We start from the raw sequence: 22,233 nt of genomic DNA on the forward strand, positions 1-22,233 counted from the left end.
ATGCTTGTATGATAAAGAGAGGACATTGTGAAGCTAGCCCCATAAATTGTGGACAACTATTTAGATTTAAACTCTTCAAATCAAAGTTCATTAGAGGCCAAGAGAATTTATGTAGAACAACATTGAGATTTATCATGACCTTTCACATGATCGAAAAGCAATAACTCTTCATCTCAACATTTCGTACTCCATTTAAACATGATGTATGCTACTTCATACATCAATAAATAGCATGACAAAGCTAAAACATCCTATGCAATAATTATGGACCCCTTTTGAAGCTCTTGACTTAATATGGGAAACTAACCTCTATAAGTTTCCAAATCTCAAATCACAACGTCATATGCTCTGTAGCTTCTCTTTACATCATACCCTAACCCTCCATAATTTATTTCACTAATAAAATAACCTCTAGTCTTTATCCCAAAATCCCAACTTCTCATTTGGAGTTCTAGGATTTTGTTCATTTTCCAAGAGGAATATATTACCTCCTCAATAAGCTACCACTTCCCCTTCAACCTTTCAACATTCCAGATATTTCCCCATTTTTAATCGCTTCCATTATAATTTAGACCCTAGGCACCCTACTAGATCATAGGAGGCCTAGTTTTAAATTTACTATATGATAGAGATATTTACATGCATATCACAAAATTATAATGTATTTGTATATTTAACTTATAAAATTTTATTTATTATATATCATTTTATTGTCTGAATAATATCAAAGAAAATATATACGTTAAATGCATATTTTATTTGAATAAATTAATATTAATAATATTTTTGATAAAATTTAAAATTTTAAGTATTATATATATAAATATTTTTTGATATATATAAATATCTCTTTTATAATAATATATAATTATTTAGATTGTATATTTTTCCAAAAAAAAAAAAGATTGTATATTTGCATTTCTTTAACGACTACTGACAACGCTCTGGCCACCGGCTACGGGCGAACCGTGAGGGTCAGGCAATCACGGTAAAAACTTGCAGAAAAACCCTACAACTCCGCAGCAAAATCCAAACAGTTGCTAGGAGGAAGAAGCAGCATGGCGAAACATCTCTGAAGCAATGCATCGAATGGGTTCCGTGCGTTCACTCAGCAGCCTGTTAAACTACACTCATTGTCAACCCCGCTTCGTTCGATCCATCTCCTCCACTCCTCGTTTGGAAAGTCTTGGATGGGTAGACAAGATCAAAGGTGTTTTCACCGGGAAAAAGCCCTCCCTCGACTCTTCGGCCCCCTCCTTCTCCCTTACTGGTTAACCCTTCTCTCTTCGAAACTTGTGTTGTTCTTTGGAATTTTCTTCTGGTTTTATGGTTTTGGTTCCATTGAAGCTTGCCAGCTTTACTATTGTCTTCTCAGACTTTGCGGATCAGATGGAGAAGGCGCGGGGTATGGGACTGCTGAAAAAGTTCGAGGTAGGTCGGTGTAGCGAGGCCACCATGACCGATGCCTTCAAGAAGCAGTCTTCCATTCTCCGCTACCTTGGGAACATCGATCCCACCGGAGAGGTTAGTTTGGATGGTCATCCATTCTTTATTTTCACATTATGGCTTTAAAAAGCAGCTTTATAGGAATGTAATGTGAGGGTTATGAGTATTATGCTTGATCATAGGTTTCTGGATGCCACTTATTGGTAGAATGTACATTACAATCATTTTGCTGAAGCGCATTTGGAGCGTTGGATATTTCTCGACACTCCATAATTTGTCACTTTTGATTTCATTTGATTCGTAGCATGAACTAATGTTCCACCTTTCCTAAATTCATGCATCATTACGCAATGGTTATTGACTGATTGTGTGAGCATGCCTATTTTCTGCTTAGCGACTTGGGTTTGTGCCAGATGGAAGAAGTTTGCCTAAGAAGAAAGATAGGGAAGGCTCAAACTAAGAAACTGCATCCATTATTACAATCAAAATTTAGTCGTAGATTGTCTTAGCATGGTTCCTACTCCTTTTTTCGGAGATATAATGGGAGATGATGGCTTGGTGCAACGAATTTTGTTAAAATTTGGATTTTGACTGTATTTTATCGGGCAGCCATTCTTAAATTTCTCGCAGCCTTTGAGTTTGCTATCCTTTCAAGCATGCGTGGATAGGACTTGTTAACTTTTTTATATCGTTCTTAATCATTTTAAGTCAGTCTATTTTGGAGGAAAAAAGAAAAAAAAAGTTGTAATAAATGTGAGGAAATCAGCTCCAGAATTAAGCCCCATAATTTTTTGGTTTTCATTGTTGCCAGTGTCTGCTTTGAATCCAACACAAGCTGTCAAAAGCGATTTTCCCCAATGCTGTTCAAATCCCCTCCTAGAATTTGTTTTACCCAAGAGCTTCATGTTGAACTAATTAGAACATGAAATTAAATACATAACGTGTAGAAAGTAGAATTTCTTGCCCATTCTTACATGCGATTGAACCTCTTTTCCTTCTCTTTTCCCCTTGAATTGCTATTTTCTGTTATGCTATATTCTTACATGTATACTATAAATTCTTTGTCTGTCACACCTATGGTGGACATATTGTGAGTCGTCAGTTCGAAAATCAATGTCTACTGTTTGTTCTTTTGTCCATTATACAATTATGATGCTTATACTCCACTAAGCTGTATTCTGGAATTCTATTTTCAATTGTAGAATCTTCAACCCAGCCATAAACATGAAGCAACAAAGCATTGCAATTGTACTATATCCGAAGTAGAACACATCTTGTCAAAATACAAGTGGGCTAAAGATGCACAAAAGAAGGTTGATAAATTAAAGGAGGAAGGAAAAGCATTGCCAAAGAGTTTCAGTGAGGTACTTCTGTTTGTAGTAATTATTTTTACCATTTTCTCATATCAAAAGCGATGCTGGCTTGCACCACCAAGATGCTATTGCCTATAGTTTGCTTCCTTACTTTCTTTTTAAAGATTCATGTGTAGTATTTTAGAGGTAACTGATATGATCGCGTCAACACTTGAATCATGTGAGCATTCAACACTTGATATTTAAGCTATAGAATATATATAGCTTGAATCATGCTACTCTTGTATATAAGCATGTGAGCATTCAACACTTGAATCACCACAATAACATGTAAGACAAGATTTTTTGAATTACAAAGATATGATGCAAGTGGTAATGACATAATGCTAATAAAGAGTATGACAAGAATATTTAAGCATATAAAATAAAGTGCAATATAAAATAAATCTTGATATAGAGAAAGTGGATACAATAATATTTATTTTTTGGCCCAACCTCTTCACACCTAAGCATCCTCTCGCTTAGAATTCAGCTACCAATTATTCCTTCACTTACAAGTTAGTGAAGAAATGGCCACTTCTTTGCCCACATGCCTATGGAAAAATCGATGCACCTTCGTTCAAAGGGAATGATTATCCTCACCTTAATTATGGAAAGTGCACCTCTGTAAGCCAATGCTTAGCAAACATTAGGAATGTCTTCTTCTAAAGTTTTTTAAGATTTTGGAGGCCACTATGTTTATACCAATAATTAGAGGTAACTCAATCTCTATACAAATGATTGCAAATATATAAGAGCAAAACTTAAATGTAGATAAGAAATTGATAGATGATGGTGTTACGCAAATATTACTCATGGAGAGTTGAAGAGGAAGAACATTTTAAGTCTTTTTTGAGTGTATACAACTTTCATGCGCAATTTTTTCTTCAAATTTTCTTTTGATTTTTATTAGAGTAGTTGATATTTAAGCTATAGAATATATATAAGATTAAAATCAACTCAAAATGTAAATTGTACATCATGCAACAAGGAAAACAATCAATGCCGAATGACTCCAAAACTAGCCGTTCAATGACTGTTTGACAATTAAGTGAAAGTTCTTATATCTATAATAAATTAATGATTTTATAAGATAAGTGTATAGTATTTTATATGAAAATTTACTTAAACAACTCTATGAATCCAAAAGAATAGAAATCAAGCTAAATTCTTTCATAAAAAATAATAATTATAATTAATTAATTAATAATTAACATATAAATTTATATTATCAAATTTAAGCACATGATCACTAGTTATATGATTAATAGAGTAATTCACACATAGTTGTTCGATGATTAATAAATCAAATAAATAGAAAACCAAGTCAAATAACTTGCCAAAAATATGAAATAATTTTTGTAATATAATTATATTTAAATATCATTCAATTTAATTTGCGTTCACTATTCTTGTTTTTTTGTTTATTCCTACTCAATCTAAACCAATGATTTTGGAGTTTGCATTTGCACACTTGTCTCTTTAATTGTTCATCTTGATCTCCACTTCAAGGTGCAAAGGCTACAAGCATGCCCAGTGATGTCATCATCATTATGATTTAGCTCATACTTGAATAACCGGTAGAACACTTAGCAAGCTATTAGATGGCATCATATTTGATTTGCTCATTAAATCACTTATGAGCCTATCATTACACACATGATATACTCTAGGGATCATTATCGGTGAAAACATATAACTCTTCCCTTGTGCATATATTTTTTAAAGTAATTTTTAAGCATAAATTACTAAATTAGAAAATTTCTAAGGATCTAGTTGAAGCCTTCATCAATTTCTGAATTAGAGTGATGTGGAGATCTCTTGATTTGGCTTCTAAGATGACATGCATCGAACTGTTTATAAAGGAATTTTATGCTTAAAAGCACTTCAATGAATTCAAGTGATACTGTGATAGAATATTCATTTTTCCAATAGTTTTATCTAGTTGGCAACATGTTCAGTTCTTGATAATCTTAGCAAAATGATCTCGTTTTCTTTTTAATAATTTACTTGCTATCACTCGTTCTTGACTTCGTTAGAAGAATATGTTTTGTGTGCCTATTATTATAAAGATTGATTTTTGGTACATTCTGCCGTTGTCTTATGCATGCTATTCATTTTTTTATAGTGTTAATGTAATACTGTATTTTACTTAGAATATATTGCAAGTTTCTTACCACCATTCAAATAAAAGGATTGAATACAACTTTTTGAATATTGTATATAGCACTTCAAATCTCTCTCTCTCTCTTTCTTCTGCCCGCCTTCCCTCTCTCTCTCCTTCTCCCCCTTCCCTCCTTCCAGGCCCTTTCATGCTCTTGTTTTTTTGTTGTCGTAAAGGCCACTTGCTATCTCACTTATGCATACATTCATATCCACCTTCCCCTAACCCCCTTTCGTTCCGTGTTCACAAAATTCCTTACCAATTTCTATCTCCCTTAATTTTAACCAATGCAGCTAATTTTGATTTTATATAGGTGCAAAAACTGATGGGTTCAACACCTCTTGACGTTGCTAGATCTAATATGCCCAAAAGCTCAAAGATAGGTAGAAACGATCCATGCTCATGTGGGTCTGGAAAGAAATATAAGAGGTATGGCTTCAATGCATTTATTGGTAGTTTTCGTTGTCTATTTATTATTGAATCACCCAACCACATCACCGTAAGTAAAATGAATCTTTTCTTGTAAACAAAAGGGCACAACTTGTTAATCCAATAGAGGTAACCCACCGGTTTTGTACATTTCCTTCCATATATCTATGAAAAGCAAGTCAGTGTTCAATCCATTCTTCAATAAGAACAAGGTCTCTCTTGATATCAATAAAATTGTGGCCAGCCAGGAGAACAGTCTCCTACTTGGCCTTTTGTTGAATACTAATACTAAGTAATCCGTTTTAGTAAGCTATTTTTATAACTTAATGCTTAACAAGATTAATAGTAAATAAACTTATTTGCTACAACCAATTAACTGTGTCTATAACTACCGATGTATATACCAAGCTTCTGAGGTATCAAACAATTGTTCCTTTCTTTCTTCCTGACCAATTTTGTCTGGATGGTTCTAGTTGACAATGACTAATGAAGAGGAGGCCATGCCAATATTTCTGTTCTTTCAAATTAGCTAAACACCATAATAATTAAAATTAGCTGATGGTGAAGAACAGCTTTTTGAGAGAGAATTTATCAGCTGGAGAAATAAGAATGCAACATATATATGCTTATTTACAGCTAAAGATTTACAGTAATTTTATGTCTAACCCAAACATCTCAACAAGCAAGCATAAGAATTTATTGCGCTTGGATTTATTCCAGGGATCAACATATCCCGTCTTAATGAACCGAAATTAATGATGTCAGCAAGCAATGCAACATATTAGTTTTTATAGATATTATTGGACCCTCCTGACATTAAACTACACTTCCAACTTTTTTTTTTTTTTCTGAACATAGTTTCCAATGCTTTCTGGCTCAGATCACAAATCCTGTTGGGATTTGCTTTGGCTTACTGAAATAACAATATTCTCTACCCACAATACTTACATAGCCGTAGATGTGGTTGAATGACAGCAAGAAATATTTCGAGAAAAGAGTACCAAGAACTTGAGCAAGAAAAAAACTACTCAAGAATCTTGAACATGCTTAATTTCTTTTGACTGGTAAGTTTGACACATTTGAACCAACAAAATGTCTTGATGGTTGGGAGGTAGCCGGAGCTTGGAGTCTGCTGATGAAAACAAATGCTTGAGCAACTGTAGGTTGCAGGATTGCTTGAGGAGCACCTGTACATCAAACAAGGTCGAGGAGGCCAATGAATTCCAGAACTTAGTTGATGTGGCTCCTGTCGCCCTGCAGAAATTCTCCTACCCAGCTTCTGCTCTATAAGGGCTTTCTGCCGTTGGACACCTGCTGCAAGCACCCTAATAACCACTAGAAATACACAATTATAAAACTACCCAATAGAAAAAAATCAGTTCATTACAAAGAACAAAATTACACACCTAACCCTTTTAAACTATGTCATTCTCCCCAAATTGAAGTAGACTCATCCTCAAAGTCTTGAACATAGGATTATAAATGAATTGAGTCGAGTTCTACATTATTCAAATGCATTCATTTATTTTCTTTTCAAGTTTGAGCCGAACTTGAACATGATCCAAGTTTTAAAATCTTGTTCGAAATTTGTTTATAAGTTTTCTTATCGAGTTTGACCCGAAAGCAAGTTTTAATCAAGCTTAACTAATTATATATTTGATGCAAATAATTTTTAAATATATTGCCTAATAACTTGGCATAATTGGATTTATAGATTTAATAAAAATTAGGATTATTCATTAAGTGTAATTTAAATTGTTTGATGATGTTTAATTTATAATAAGAAAATATTTAAATCTATATATCTAGATATTTATTTGATATTTTTATCATACATATAAATATTCATAATTTTTAAAAAATATATATTATAGAGAAACTAATACAATAATATAGAACAAATTATTAAATAAAAAATTAAATCATCTTTAAATGGGCATTTTACCTTGTTCTTCATGAGCTACTTGTTAAATAGTAAACAATCATGTTCATAAACATAAATAAACAAGTGAGTAAGTTATCAATCTTGTTCATTTATATGATTAGCTTTTAAAATTTTGTTCAAGCGTGTTCAACTATGTAAATAAACGAACCTAAAGAGTATATATAATTGAGTATCAAGTTGTTTATCAACTGCACTTGTTTGCTTATAGTCCTACTTGAATTGTTTATTGCTCAGAGTAGGATAAAAGATCTGCAATGTTCAAGGTTTTTGATATGTTGGAGATATCTATTGACAAGTCATTCCTATAGGCATTTTCTTCAATTTGTTTGATTATTTAAAAAAAGAAACTTGGCTTCAAGTTGAAGTTTTGCAAAAGGGTCATGTCTTGAACAAAAATGTTGAAAAGCACATTTTTGACATTATTTTCTTCAAACAAAAAAAAAAGTCATGTATTCCTTTTATAATTATCCAAACAACTCCGAAGTATTCTTTTTACACAACATTCCTTTTTTCAGTGACCAAATATCCCTTAAGTAACACCCGCTCGCCACACGTCACAACTTATATGTGTTCGTATAGCTGTCATAAATAATGAACCCTTCAACAATCACCGTAGCAATAAATGATGAGTATTTGTTGGAATGACATTGCACCATACCTCAACTTGAAGTTTTTGGCTAATCGAAAACTATACCAAGCATTGTTTTGCCACTTTGATTTTATTTCCCTTCAACAACAAAGAGTGGTTGTAAGATCTTGGGTGATCTTATGTTGAAAGGTTCAATTATCCATAATTTTAGTCGAAAGCAGTGCTTTAAAGACCAAACTTAATGGTTCAACCGCGAATCATCCATATGGCTCATTTAGTCCACCTTAAGAATCGTCTCCACAATGAACTAGTAAGAATTTGTGAAAATTGTCAGTTTGATCGACGAATTGGTTTCGACTTCTTAGAATTGATCGGTTTAATTGCTTCCCCATTAAAAATTGTTATTTAGCCTACAAATGAACCGAATCATTTGGCGATTAACAACTCATTTAGTATAAAATATTGAGCTTAACTAAATTAATTTAAATTTAACAAAATTTTAGTTTAGAAGGAACATTAAATTCATATAACAAAGATTTGCTAAGTAAGCAAAAAATTAGGCCTTTTTATGCCCCCACCACCCCAATGTGGTTCCTAGCACATGCACTAGAAATAAAAAAAAATACTATATTAATCTTACTAAGATAAAGTTCCCAAATGATTTAGGACTAAATAATTAAGTTAAAGTTCCCAATTATAGAACACATGTACTAAATATTTTTAAATAGATTTTTAATTAGTTTTTTATATCATGCATAAGATACTTATTTTTTAGTTAATAATATTTAAATTTTTATCTATTTAGTTATATATTATATAAGATTATTTTTTTATCTATTTATTAATTATAAATGATCTATAGGTAAAAATTCTAATGTGAATTTAGTATTTGATCTATAAGTGTAAATTTATATTTAAACCTATAATATTAATTAGCAATGGTTTATATTAAATTTATAAGTGTATATGTGAACAAAATTTATATTAAATGTGAATTAAATTTAAAATTATTGAAGATATTATTTGTGTATGAGTTTTTTTTTTTTTTATTTTAATCTCATATTTATAATATTGCATTATTATTACATCATTTACATCATATTTAAGTAGTTTTAATATTTATTATGTCATTCTATTATTCCTCCAATTCAACCCTGGTTAAACTGTTAAACTTTTGAACTCTCTCATTCTTCGAGTTTCATGTCCGGTCCAATTTTCACAACTTTGATTATAATGGTGTTTTCGCGACGTCCTTTATTAATAATTATATTGCACATCTTCCCTTGAATGGTGCACCAGGTGTGGAATATGTTGCAACGTAGCCACTTTTATTCTTCCACGATGATGAAATTTAATACTCAATGGATAATGAGCACTCACATTTAGGGGTGTTAGTGTTTGACACAACCCAAAAATCCTACCCGAGTCTGACACGAAAATTTTGTGCTCAGGTTGACTCGAATCGGGTCGGGTTTGGGTTTTTGACTTGTTTCAAAAATCGGGTCGGGTTCGGGTTGACCTTGAAACCCGGGAATGGCTTGGATTGACTCGCTGCTCGCTTGACCACAGTTGGCCGCCACTGCCCGTCTACTCTCCGCGCTGCGCCGCTGACCCACCTGCCCCCCACACGTCGCCTCCCTACTGTCGCGTGGCCCTTGTCGCGTCGCCTCCCCCACTGCCGTGTGGCCCGCATTCCGTCGCTTCCCCTTATTCCTGCTGCAGCCTGTAGGGTCATCGAGATATGAGGCTGTCGTTTCCGCCATCGTCGGTTGTCAGCCCGGCGTTACTGTGTCCGCGGGTCGGGTCGGGTCGGGTTGACCTGAACCCTAAGGGGCCGGGTTCGGGTTCGGAAAACAGACTTGTTTGCAAAAACGGGTCAGGTTCGGTTCAACCCGAACTCGAAGAGGGTCAATTCCGGATTCGACCCGAACTCGACCCATGACCTGAAATTGACACCCCTACTCACATTCATCTACACATGACATATTCTTGCCTTCTATTTTTGGCACTTTTTTGTTAGAATCTTATGGAGGCGATTCTTCAACGGGCAAAGTGACTTATCGATTATGGCAAATAGAAGTGATGTGACCTAACCCCAAACACTTGATGAGTTGAGCTCTATTAGTGGAAGTACTTGCCTTGTTACTATTTTCTCCTTAGTGTCATTTAGATGGAACATTTCAGGGTGGGAAATGAAATGTCCCTTCACGAGATTCATTTTCAACCTCATGTGGTCCTTGCATGGATGTTGGTGAGTAGTACTTGGAAGTTTGTTGTTTTCTTTACACTATGTTGGCTAGCTTGGTAACATAAAAAAAGGATCTAATATTATTGAAGCTACATCACGTTCGTGATTTCAGGCTGTAAATAAGCCAAGAATCTGAGAGTTCCATCAGCCTAGTTGCTGTCGTCGTGAGGGCTTCTTGACGCTAGAAACCTACTATAGATGCCTTAGAAAGTTGGGGTAGATGTTTCCCAGAGTTTCATCAGCCTAGTTGCTGTCGTCGTTAGGGCTCTTGATGCTAGAAACCACCAGCCCTCTCCATCTCCCCAAGAGTTCTCCCCTAAATTAGGAAAACATGGGAAATCTTTTTTCAATAATTGAGCAAAACTGCAGAGGAGGTGATTTTAAATAGAAACCAAGGACCCAAAAAATAAAACAAAACTAGAAAATGTCTTACAGAAAAAATATAAAATAAACCTTTAGGAAAAAGAAAATTATTTATCTAAGCCTTCTAAATCACGTCATTCAGGTTTCAAATTCATGCGATCAAAAGTAAACTTAGACATAACATTCATACAACGAGCGTGCAAAGTTTTTCTTTTTTCGTGCTTGAGAGGGGTTTGAAAGATTCAAGTTCTTATCTAATCAAACTCAATCTTAGGTGTAGTTATGATGCAACACAACATTCAAAGAATTTTCAATTAAAACACCCTCAAAATCATTAATCTACTTATCAAACTCATGCATATTATCATCATCATTCATATCAGTATGCAAATTCCTATTTGGACATTTATTAGCATAATAACAAATTTGATGACAATGCTTTAGTAGACATTTTAGATCTAGATATAAATGCAGAAGACTTCCCTTTAATTTCCTCCTAAAATATGGTACTACTACCCTTAGATGCAAAATGTGTAGTAGACGAAATTTAGCTATTTGTACGAAACAATGCATAGGACTCATTAACATTTATTCAATATCTAATGTAAGTTGAAAACCATGCATAAGTGTGGAATGTAATGTGGTCTTATCTTTCTATCTATTTTAAGTTCCAAACCTAACTTAAATCTAGAGAGTGGTTTTTTTAGACCATCAATAACTCAATTTTAAACATTGTCATTGTCAGGTCCCAAGTTCTGAATGAGAAAAGTAGAAAGTTGTTTTAGTTAGTTGATAGCCAACATAAAATTTGTCGAATAATCATGACATGAATCATTTAATATATTATGTTAATGCTAGGGCATCTTGGAAACGACATGCTGTATGACATGAATACACGAGAAGTATGTAAGGGCTGCTACACTGGCGCCCAAGTGCAGTGTTAACTAGGCAAGGGTTCTCGCATCATGGATGGATGTGGACAAAGAAGCTAGTCCATAAAACTAAAATTAGGATGAAAACTTGGAATATTGATTCTATTATAGATAAATTAATGAAATTAATAGATATTGCGATTCATAGGAAGATAAATATTCCATGCATTCAGGAAATTAAATGGGTTGGAGGGAAGACTAAGGAGATTGATAGTTTAAAATTTAAACTATGGTATTCTAGTTGGAGTTATACTAAAAATGGTGTAGGTGTGATTATAGATAAGAGTATGAAGGATAATGTTATAGAAATTAATATAATTTTAGATAGAATTATAGCTTTAAAGATTATTAATATTATAAGTGTCTATGCTCCTCAAATAAGTTTGGAAGTGTTCAAAATTAAAATTTTGGAATGACTTAGAAGAATTAATATAAATGATACCTCTTAAAGAAAGAGTTTTTATTGAAGGAGATTTAAATAGACATGTTGGTAGAGAGGTAGATTTTAAAAGTATTCATGATGGCTATGAATTTGGAGTGACTAATGAATGTGGTAAAAATATATTATATTTTGTAATTGTAACATCTTATTTAAGAAAAGAGATGAGCATCTCATTACTTCTAAGAATTGATATAGTAAAACTCAGATTTATTATTTTCTTATAAGAAAAATAGATTGTTTCAAAGATTGTAAAGTTATTCCGAGCAAAAATTTATGTATCTAACATCACTTATTAGTTTTGAACTTTAAGATAAAGGGGCATAATATAAAAAATAAAGTAAAATATTATTATAGGATTAGATGGTGGCATTTAAATAATGTTAACAAAAATATTTTTTAGAGTAATATTCTAGTTGTTAAGATTTTTTCAGTGCATGAGGAAGTCAATATTATGTGGAGAAAAATAACTTCTGATATTAAGAATATTGCAATAGATGTGCTTGGTGTATCAAAGAGAAGTTTCTAATAGTAAAGATAGTTGGTGGTGGAATTAAAATGTACAAAAAAAGATAAAAAATTAAAAGTTTTGTTAAAAAATGGGTTTAGATGTAAAATTCTAATTATTGAGATAGATATAAAGAGTTTGTAAGGAATTTAAGAAAGTAATATGCGATGCAAAGATTTTATCTTTTAATGATTTATATAACAAATTCAATACTGAGGGAGAAAAATATATGTATAAGTTAGCCAAATAAAGAGATAGGAGTAATGAAGATTTAGTTCAAGTGAAGTGCATTAATGATGAAGATCAAAAGGTACTTTTATTAAAAAAGGATATTCAACAAAGGTGAATGCGATATTTTGTTCAACTTTTTAGTGAAGATTATGAGAATACGATCGATTTATTGACCTTCACACCCTAAATAAAAATATATATTTTTTATTTTTATCAGCGTATCAGTAAAACCGAAGTTAGAGAGACTTTAAAGAAAATGAAGTGGGGAAAAGCTATTAGACCTCATGATATTCCAATAGAGGTGTGAAAATGCTTAGGAGATGAAAGACTTTCTTGGCTTATTAAACTTTTTAATATTATTTTGAAGACTAAAAAGTCACTGAATGAGTGGAGAATGAGTATGTTGATTCTTATTTTAAAGAATAAAGGTGATGCACTAGATTGTGCGAATTATAGAGGAATTAAGTTAGTGCATCATACTTTAAAACTATGGGAGAGAGTTATGAAGCATAGGTTGCGCGTGATACTAATATTTCTCAAAATTAATTTGGATTCTTGTTGGGTAGGTCTATTATGGAAGCTATACATTTATTGAGAAGTTTGATGGAGAAGTATAGAGAGAATTAGGAGGATATACATATAAAAAAAGAAAAGAATAAAAAAAAGAGGATCTACATACGATATTTATTGATTTAGAGAAAGCCTATGATTAAGTTCCAAGAGAAGTGCTACGGAGAGTGTTAGAAAATAAAGTGGTTAATAATGATTATTCAAATCATTAAGGATATGTATGCATAAGCTATTACTTATGTTCAAACACAAGGTGGTTTGACTAAGTATTTTCCTATTTCAGTTGGATTACAACAAGGATCAACCTTAAGCCCATATCTTTTTTGCTTTAGTCATGGATGTTCTCACTAGACATTTGCAAGGGGTTATATGCTGGTGAATGCTTTTTTGCTGATGGTATTCTTCTTGTTGATTTGACTAGAGAAAAAGTTGCAGGTATATTTGAATTATAGAGGTCAACTTTAGAGTCTAAAGGTTTTTTATTTGAGTAGATCTAAAATCGCATATATGGAGTGTAATTTTAGTAGTAATAGATCTAGTGGGGGAATTGTGACTTTGGGAGATCAAGTCATTAATAAGAGTACACATTTTAGATATGTTGGATCTATTGTTTAGAGTGATGGTGAAATAGATGTGGATATTATTAGTAGAATTCAAGTTGGATGGTTGGAGTGGAGGAACGTATCGGGCTTGTTGTGTGATAGAAAATTTTCCTCAAACTTAACGTAAAATTCTATAAGATGGTGGTGAGACCTGCAATGCTTTATGATGCAGAATGTTGGCCATTAAAAGAAAAGCATAATATTAAATGTTGCAAAGATAAGGATGCTCAGGTGGATGACTGGTTTTACTCTGACAGGATACGCAACAAACATATACGTGAAAAGATTGGAGTAGCGCTAGTGGAAGATTAGATTTGAGAGAGTTGCCTTAGATGGTTTGGTCATATAAAATGGAGGCCTTCCAATGACCCGGTTAGGAGAGTAAATGTATTAGATTTGACTTATGTTAAGAAAGGGAGACGTAGACTTAAAAAGACTTGGTTAGAAAATATTTGAAATAACCTTTCTCTATTAGATTTAAATAAGATTTGACCCTTAACAAGACACAATGGTGAAAAATGATTCATGCAGCTGACCTTATGGAGTAGGATAAAGGCTTGATTTTGTTGCTGTTATAACAACTTATAGTTTTAGGTACTCATGAATTTAATTTATTAAAGTACCAATCACTTTAGACTAATAAATATCTTTTCCTTAAAAATTTCTTTTATTTCATCCTGATTTTAGTAGGTTCCCTTACTAATTTCTTCTTATATTTTATTTTATATTGAGCTAATAAATGTTAGTTTGTCCAACCAATTTTAATTTTGCAATCTCATTTGTTGCTAAGTATTGTTTGCCTGTCACTCAACGATATTATTTATTTCCATTACCTCACTAGAAAATGAAATGATATATTTTTTCATTGAAAGTATGCTTCAAATTCAATCTTTTCTCAAAACACTGTCGTTGTCAGGTCCCAAGTCCTGAGTTAAAAAAGTGGATGACTACATTAGGTAGTCGAAAACCAGCGTAAACTTGTCGAATAATCATAACATGAATCATTTAATACATTATGTTAATTCTAGGGTATTCCCTGGAAGTGACGCATTGTATGCCCTAAATACAGCGGCAAGTGTGCAAGGGTCACTGCACCGGCGCACGGCTTCAATGTTAAATAGGTAAGGGTTCTCACTTCATGGACGAATGTGGGCAAATAAGCTAGTCCATTAAACTAAAATTGCGATAAGAAATTGGAATATAGGTTCCCTTATGGACAAATTATTTGAATTAATAGATATTATGATTAGCAGGAAGATAAATATTCTATCCATTCAAGAAATTATATGAGTTGGAGAAAAGGCTAATGAGATTAATAGTTTAAAATTTAATTTATGATATTTTAGTAAGAGTCGTACTAGAAATGATATATGTCTGATTATAAATAAGAGTTTAATGGATATGTTATAAAAATTAATAGAATTGGAGATAGAATTATAGCTTTAAAGATTTTTATTGATGCTAAGATTTTTAATATTATAAGTAGTTATGCTCCTCAAATAGGTTTGGATATAGGTTCAAATTTAAAATTTTGGAATGACTTAAAAAATTTATACAAATGATATCTCTTGAAGAAAAAAATTTATTAGATGAGATTTAAATGGATATTTTGGTAGAGAGGTGGATAATTTTAAAAACATTTATGGTGGCTATGAGTTTGGAATGACTAATGAAGATGGTAAGATTATATTAGATTTTTTTTAGCTTATAATTTTGTAATTACTAAGATCTTATTTAAGAAAAGAGAATAACATCTCATTACTTATAAGAATGGATATAATAAAATTAAGGTTGATTATTTTCTTATTAAAATAATATATCGTTTAGATTGCAAAGATTATAAATTTATTCTGAGTGAAAGTTTATTTATCCAATATCGTTTATTAGTTTTGGACTTTAAGATGAATGAGCAAAAAATAAAAAATAAAGTAAAATGTTGTTCTAGGATTAGATGGGGGCATCTAAAGAATAATAATAAAAATATTTTTTAGAGTAAGATTCAAGATCTTAAGATTTTATCTATGCATGAGAAAGCTAATGTTATGTGAGAAAAAGTTGCTAATGATATTAAGAATATTAACAAAAGATGTGCAAGAAAAGATAAAAAGTAAGAAAATTTGTTATAAAAATTATTTTAGATATAAAAATTTTTCATAATTGGAAAAGATATAAAGAGACCCGTAAGGAGTCTAAGAAAACAATATGCGATGCAAATATTTTAGCTTTTAATAATTTATATAATATAATATATACTACGTAGGGAAAAAGATATATGTATAAGTTAGCCAAATAAAGAGACAATAGTAAGGATTTAGTTCAAGTGAAGTGTATTAAGGATGAAGATCACAAATTATTTTTATTAGAAGAGGATGTTCAACAAGATGAAAGAGATATTTTGCTAAACTTTTTAATGAAGATTATGAAAATGCGTATATATGTGAAAAGTTTGGAGTAGCTCCAGTGGAAGATAAGATTAGAGAAAGTCGTCTTAGATGGTTTGGTCACATAAAACGGCGATCTTCTAATGAATCGATTAGGAAAGTAGATGTATTAGATTTGACTTATGTTAAGAAAGATAGAGGTAGACCTAAAAAGATTTTTAGAAAATGTTAGAAATGACATTTCTTTATTAGATTTAAATGAAAATTTAACTTTTAATAGGACACAATGAAGAAAAATGATTCATGTAGCCGACCCACAGTGGGATAAAGGATTGATGTTGTTGTTGTTGTTGTTTTGTTTTCATCTATGTAAAAATTTTGAAATTTATGTTTTTCATAAATTTCATTTTCATGCACGATGTAGCATCTATTTTGATTTTTAAACCCCATGATGATTTTCCTACATCTACCCATTTTAACATTAAGGTGAATGGGTTCATTATTAGATTTGATTCTACTTCAAGTTCACATGCATGAAATTGGTTGGAGCATATATTTGGTTTATTAGCCCCATGATGATTTTCCTATATCTAGTAATTTTAACATTCTGGTGAATGGGTTCTTTATTAGATTGGATTCCACTTTACATGCATGAAATTAGTTGGTTTCAAAATTTTCAATTTAGTGCTCGATTTGATTGATATTCTTACACATTTAATTTTGTTGTCTGATGATTTAAGCTATTGGTTTTTGTAAAGTGATCCGAGAGGATCTCTAGTACACTACAGAAGATTTTTTCCACTCAAAGAAGAATAAGCCAATCCATGAAGCTATGGACAATCAATCACTATTCATAGGAGCATAAATTTTGATGCTTCAATGAGGGCTTTTAAATTGAAAAAGTCCAGCCCAAAAAGCAAATAAGCTCTGACCCATTAAAAAAAAGTGTTTACAAAATGTAATTTTAATTTTTTGCCTACATTTAAGTTAAACTTATATTCCTAAAAATTAGGCCAATCCCTTAAATTTAGGGACTTTTTTCTTATATAATTTTGATTTTGTAAATTTGTGGAAGTTAGTTCCACAATTGTGCCTTTACGTTAAGGTTGGTAGCTTGATTTTTCCGATAAAGAGCTATTTCTACGTAATCCTACGCATTCTAAATAGGTTTTTATTTAAATTTGATAATCCCTCTCCTACTTCCACAAATAGGGAAATTAGTAGTGTATTTTGCAATTCAGTTAATTTTTTGGATGATATAAATTTTAAAATTCCAATCTTTACTGCACACTTTTTTCCAACCATATTCCTCTTTCTACCGTCTCTTTTTCTGCAAGCTCCTGCAAAATTTAGTCCGGTTCTTGCTACAGTGAACAACCGACGAAGTTTTTCCAGTCACCCGAACTCCTCTAGCACACTACCAGCGATTCCTTATTTTATCTTCTTTCAAGCCGCTGCCTACATAACTGCTGGTGTCTGCTTCCTTCCAGGGAGAAAAAAATTTAACGGTTGTAGTTCTCCCTTCACAGAAAATAGTTCTGGGATTGCCACAATTCCAAGAAAAAACTAGGAAGGAATCAAAGTTAAATCAAAAGGACGAATAAAAGAGGGGTAGAAGAGTTGAATGAAGAAGTAGATGGGAAGTTGTCTTTCAAAACTTTGACATGAGAGTATGAGACTGGTATTTTTTTTTATATTATTTAATATTTTAGTATTAAGCCTCCAAATATTGAGTGCTTCACCACAAAATTGTGTGCACTCTGGTTTGTTTCCTTGGCATCTTTCTCGTACAAAACCTTAGAAGATCCACTTGGTATGAGATCCTAATTCCCTTGGGTAGATGGGTTGGGAAGTCTATACCTCAACCAAAATTAATGTTTAGTTTACTTTACACGCTACAACAACACCCAAGGGCAAAACTTTAGATTAACTATCTTATTCAAGGCAGGTTGTAGATAAAGTGGTTAAATTTTCATTCCTTTCATGATAAATTAATTGTCCTTTCATGATAAAACCTAATAAATCAGTAAAAAATTGAAGATCACCTCAAATTAGTGAATCAATTTAAATTCTCACTGCAATTAAAATTCCAATTATACTAAATTTGACCATTATTTAAAAAAAAAACAAGGAAAGAATCACTGAATAGAAGAAAATTAGGCCTCACTTGGGTTAAAAAATATAACTTCCTCCCTTTTGTTTTTACACTTGTGCTACTTTTAAAGGAATAAGATATGCAACTTGCACTCAGAAGATTAAAGTGTTCATAAATTTTATCTATTGATAATAATCCTCATACAACTCATTTAATGTTTAAAACCCGTCTGTAGGTGCAGTTAGGATGGAATCAATCCTTATTTGATTTTAGCAATTCGAAATTCAATTCTCAGTCATCCGAAGATAAGTATCGAATCTAGAAGGTGGAGCAAATCACATAGAAGTTAGAACAACATTGAATTTGACGGGTTTAAAAATCCGTAAGTGGCACATGCAAAAAGGGAAACCCGTTGTGTCAGTAATAGGTATGTTATAATTCAAGCAGCAAACTGCACATTTGAACCACAATTCCCTATTTCTTGTGAAAGTAAATATTTAAGAGCTCGAAAAACTGTAAACAATAAACTTATGAAACCTTCAAACCCATGAACCATCTAAAACATAAAACCAAAGAACAAGCGAACGCGACTAAAGCTATTCCAAACCACATAAAACGACCAATACTAGGAAATCAAATAAAAAAGTGAATAGATCCCACTCTCATATGCATTTATCAGGCATATTTGAAAATAATTTAAAGTGGGAACGACTAAAATAATCTACAAAATAAGATTAAGAGAGTAAACAGTTTTCAAATTAGCAAAAATTTGATTTACTCTAATTCATTTGTCAGAGGACATCAGGCTTACGCTTTAGTCGAGCGTACACCCGCATTTCATGACTGCTCAATTTCCTAGAACGAACCAACTTTGCATAGGTCTGGTCTTTTATGTTTTCACTCGACTTCTTTTAGCCGACCCCACATAGTGAGATAAAGTTTGATATTATTGTTGCTATACTTGACGCTCTCATTTTCTTATCCGTTTCCTTTTGTCAAAGTAAAGAAAATATGAAATCCACGTATGCTTCATCCTCTTCCCCTCAAATGATGAATACCCCATTATAGAAACATTTTGGGGCAAAGGATTCATTTGTCCATATTTTTGGTTGTTTCATCAATTTTTTGTAAGCCTATTCTCGCATCATTGAGGGTAATATCAGAGAAAGAAATTAGAAGATTATTGGGTCAATACAAGTAAAAATATAGGATTAAATTAGGAAGAATGGAGTAAATGATCATATAAGGGAGATGATAGGACTAGTGCCTATTAAAATAAGAAAACATGTTTTATATTTTAGTGGTTTAGCGAGGTATATTGCAGGGAAAAACATAAAGCCATTAAATGGTAGATGGAATTAATGTGAAGATTATGAATGAAAAAAGATAGGCTGAAGGTAATATGATTAAGTGTTGTATACTTTTTTTAACATATAATAGAAGTTAGCACCTCATGCAGCATTCAGTAGTCTAACAATATGAATGAAAAAGGATGTTTAATTAAGTTAATCCTACATAGTTGGGATAATGATAATGATATTGATGATGAACAAATATTTGGTTTTAGTGTAGATGCTTATATTATAGCCAAATTTGCTTTTGCAAGGATCTTTATAGGATTAGTTGGAGCTCAAATTAATGTTTTACATACTTCATTTTTTAGCCACTCCTAAAATAACTAGTGGATGCCAATACCTTAAAAATTTCTTTGTGGTCTAAATTTTGTATTGCATGCATATCCATGAACCGTTCTTCATTAACCCGTGCTTATGATTTACCTCCCTCTCATGTATTCCTGCCTATTGCTAGTACAGTAATGCTGCATTTCTCCAAAAGAGCTCTAAAACAAATATAAGGCAATCATATCTGAGTGCAAAAATCAATACGGTGCTCCTTAGTTTTTCTAGAATCTCTGGTCAAAATTGGCTGCGTGGTATAACTTATTTGTGAGACATTATTGCCATTATTTCCCGTATCAATATGAGCTGAATATTGTGGAAACTGATTCTCTGTTAGATACACTAAGACTTCATCTGGGACGGCTTTTTTACTGCTTCTTAAAACAGCTTTTTAGTACAAAAATTTTAATTTTTGTACTAGAAAACTACTTTAAGAAGTAGTAAGAAAGCCGTTCCAAACGAAGCCTATATATTTGGCCTGGTCGAAACAAGAGAAGTAAGAAGTTGAAACCAAAATGATAATTTAAATGAATTGAATTGAAATAGATTTTGCTTGGATTGTTTGGCTGAGTAGAAAATAGTTGGAAAAGTTCTTCTATTGTTTGGCTTGAAGGGAATTTTCCCTTTTAATGAACTAAATGTCTTTATTTACTAAACAATAAAGGTAAAGTATACTTCCAATTATTTTCCATTAAAACTTCAATTCAATTCATTTGATATTACCCTTTTCATCTTAGTATCTTTTTCATTCTCTCGTTTTACTCAAACCAGACAGCCTAACTGATTCAGTATACTTTTTTTATTTTGACATTTAAGCCATCAAATCATACACACATCATGTACTCAAATTTTGAACCCAAATCTCTTAGTTAGTAAGCTGTGTAGTATTCTACTTTTGCAAGTGAGAACATAAAACTAATAGAAGCATATATTTAATATGAATTTCTTGATTAATGCAGGTGCTGTGGACCACCTTAAAGCTCAATCAATATATGGAAAGGATATCACCACCACAGCTTACGATAAAGAGCGCAAAGGAAGTAACAGGAAAAGCTTTTAGATCTCAAATATGTAGGAAAGGAAACTCTTCCAGCTTCTTATGGCATTTATTAGACTTCGTTTGAGATGATTTTTTTTGTTGTTTTTTAAAACAGTTTTTTAGTAAAAAGAATTTAAGAAGCAATAAGAAAATCGTCCCAAATGAAGCCTTAGTTGAAATTTAAATCCTGCCTCATTTTTCCTTTTTTTTTTTAAGGTAACCTTCTTATTTTTTGGGAATAACTGGTTAATTAATTCTTTTGAGCTTTTTAGTTTGTAGTTGGACTGTTGTTGGATGATATTCTAAAAGTCAGTGTTTTAAGAAATTTTGAAACTGGCTTTTTTTATTTTTTTTGTGACGAGGAAGTACTGGCCTTAGGCCAGTGAAAATTCCGGTCAACCTAGTATGGAACCCACACCAATTTACACGGGCCAACACTTAAGGCTTTCACTGCTTGCCAAGGGATTCGAACCAGGGACTTAGGCTTTGCCCAGCCGGCTCTTCACCACCCGGACAAGCAGCGGTGGGTCAACTGGCTTATTTCGTTTGGGGATATGATTTTTTTTTGGTCCAGATGGGTGCAGTTCTTGAAGTTTCTTGACTTTTTTATCTTGTCAATAAAACTGTTTGTGTTAGTAGGAATAAGTTTATATTTATGTATTTATTAACCTTTTTAACTAATGTGCTATAATTGTGATTATGTTATAAAAATGTTAGGGAAATTTGTCTATATATGTCAAATAATAGCACAAATTAAAAAGAAATAGCAATTTGTTTTCATGGAGAAATATATTTGAAAGTTTATTTCTGATCAAAATACTTCTACCGTAGTGTTGAAAGTCCGTAGCGACTAATATTGTTTCAAAAAATGTTTAAATTTTATTTGAATCATAATCCTCTTTAACAAATATTTTATAATCCACCACATAGTTTAAATTTTTTTTTTTTTTTTTTTTAGATAATGATAAATACTTAATTCTGTATTGATCAACAATAGAAAAAATAATCCTTCCCATTCGCACCTTATTGTTCTTCATCCTACTTAGAAAAAATAATCGTCAGTAAGGATATGGTTTCCATGTTGTTGATGAAAATAGTAAGGAATATTATTTGAATGTGTTGCTTATATATATTTCCACATAATTTAGGGAATAAGCCATCGAATTTCCACATAATTTTTCTTGTCAACAATCTTAAGGTGAAGGGTCTTCTTAACTTTGA

General features: G+C 32.0%; 1 protein-coding gene across 2 annotated transcripts; it reads left to right on the forward strand.

The window, feature by feature from the left end:
• Positions 1-958: 958 nt before the first annotated feature.
• LOC110111636 (protein translocase subunit SecA) lies at positions 959-21,337 on the forward strand. 2 transcript variants are annotated; one of them, XM_020843588.2, is made up of 5 exons: positions 959-1,270; positions 1,376-1,524; positions 2,649-2,810; positions 5,276-5,391; positions 20,933-21,337. In XM_020843588.2, exons 1-5 carry the CDS (start codon positions 1,081-1,083, stop codon positions 20,949-20,951), a joined length of 636 nt encoding a protein of 211 aa, XP_020699247.1. In that variant the 5' UTR covers positions 959-1,080; the 3' UTR covers positions 20,952-21,337. The 2 variants fall into 2 exon arrangements, with proteins under 2 accessions (XP_020699247.1, XP_020699249.1); XM_020843590.2 differs by having other exon boundaries at positions 1,135-1,270; positions 1,356-1,524.
• Positions 21,338-22,233: the final 896 nt, after the last annotated feature.

Source organism: Dendrobium catenatum, unplaced genomic scaffold (genome assembly GCF_001605985.2).
Source record: "Dendrobium catenatum unplaced genomic scaffold, ASM160598v2 fragScaff_scaffold_830, whole genome shotgun sequence".
NCBI lineage: Eukaryota > Viridiplantae > Streptophyta > Magnoliopsida > Asparagales > Orchidaceae > Dendrobium > Dendrobium catenatum.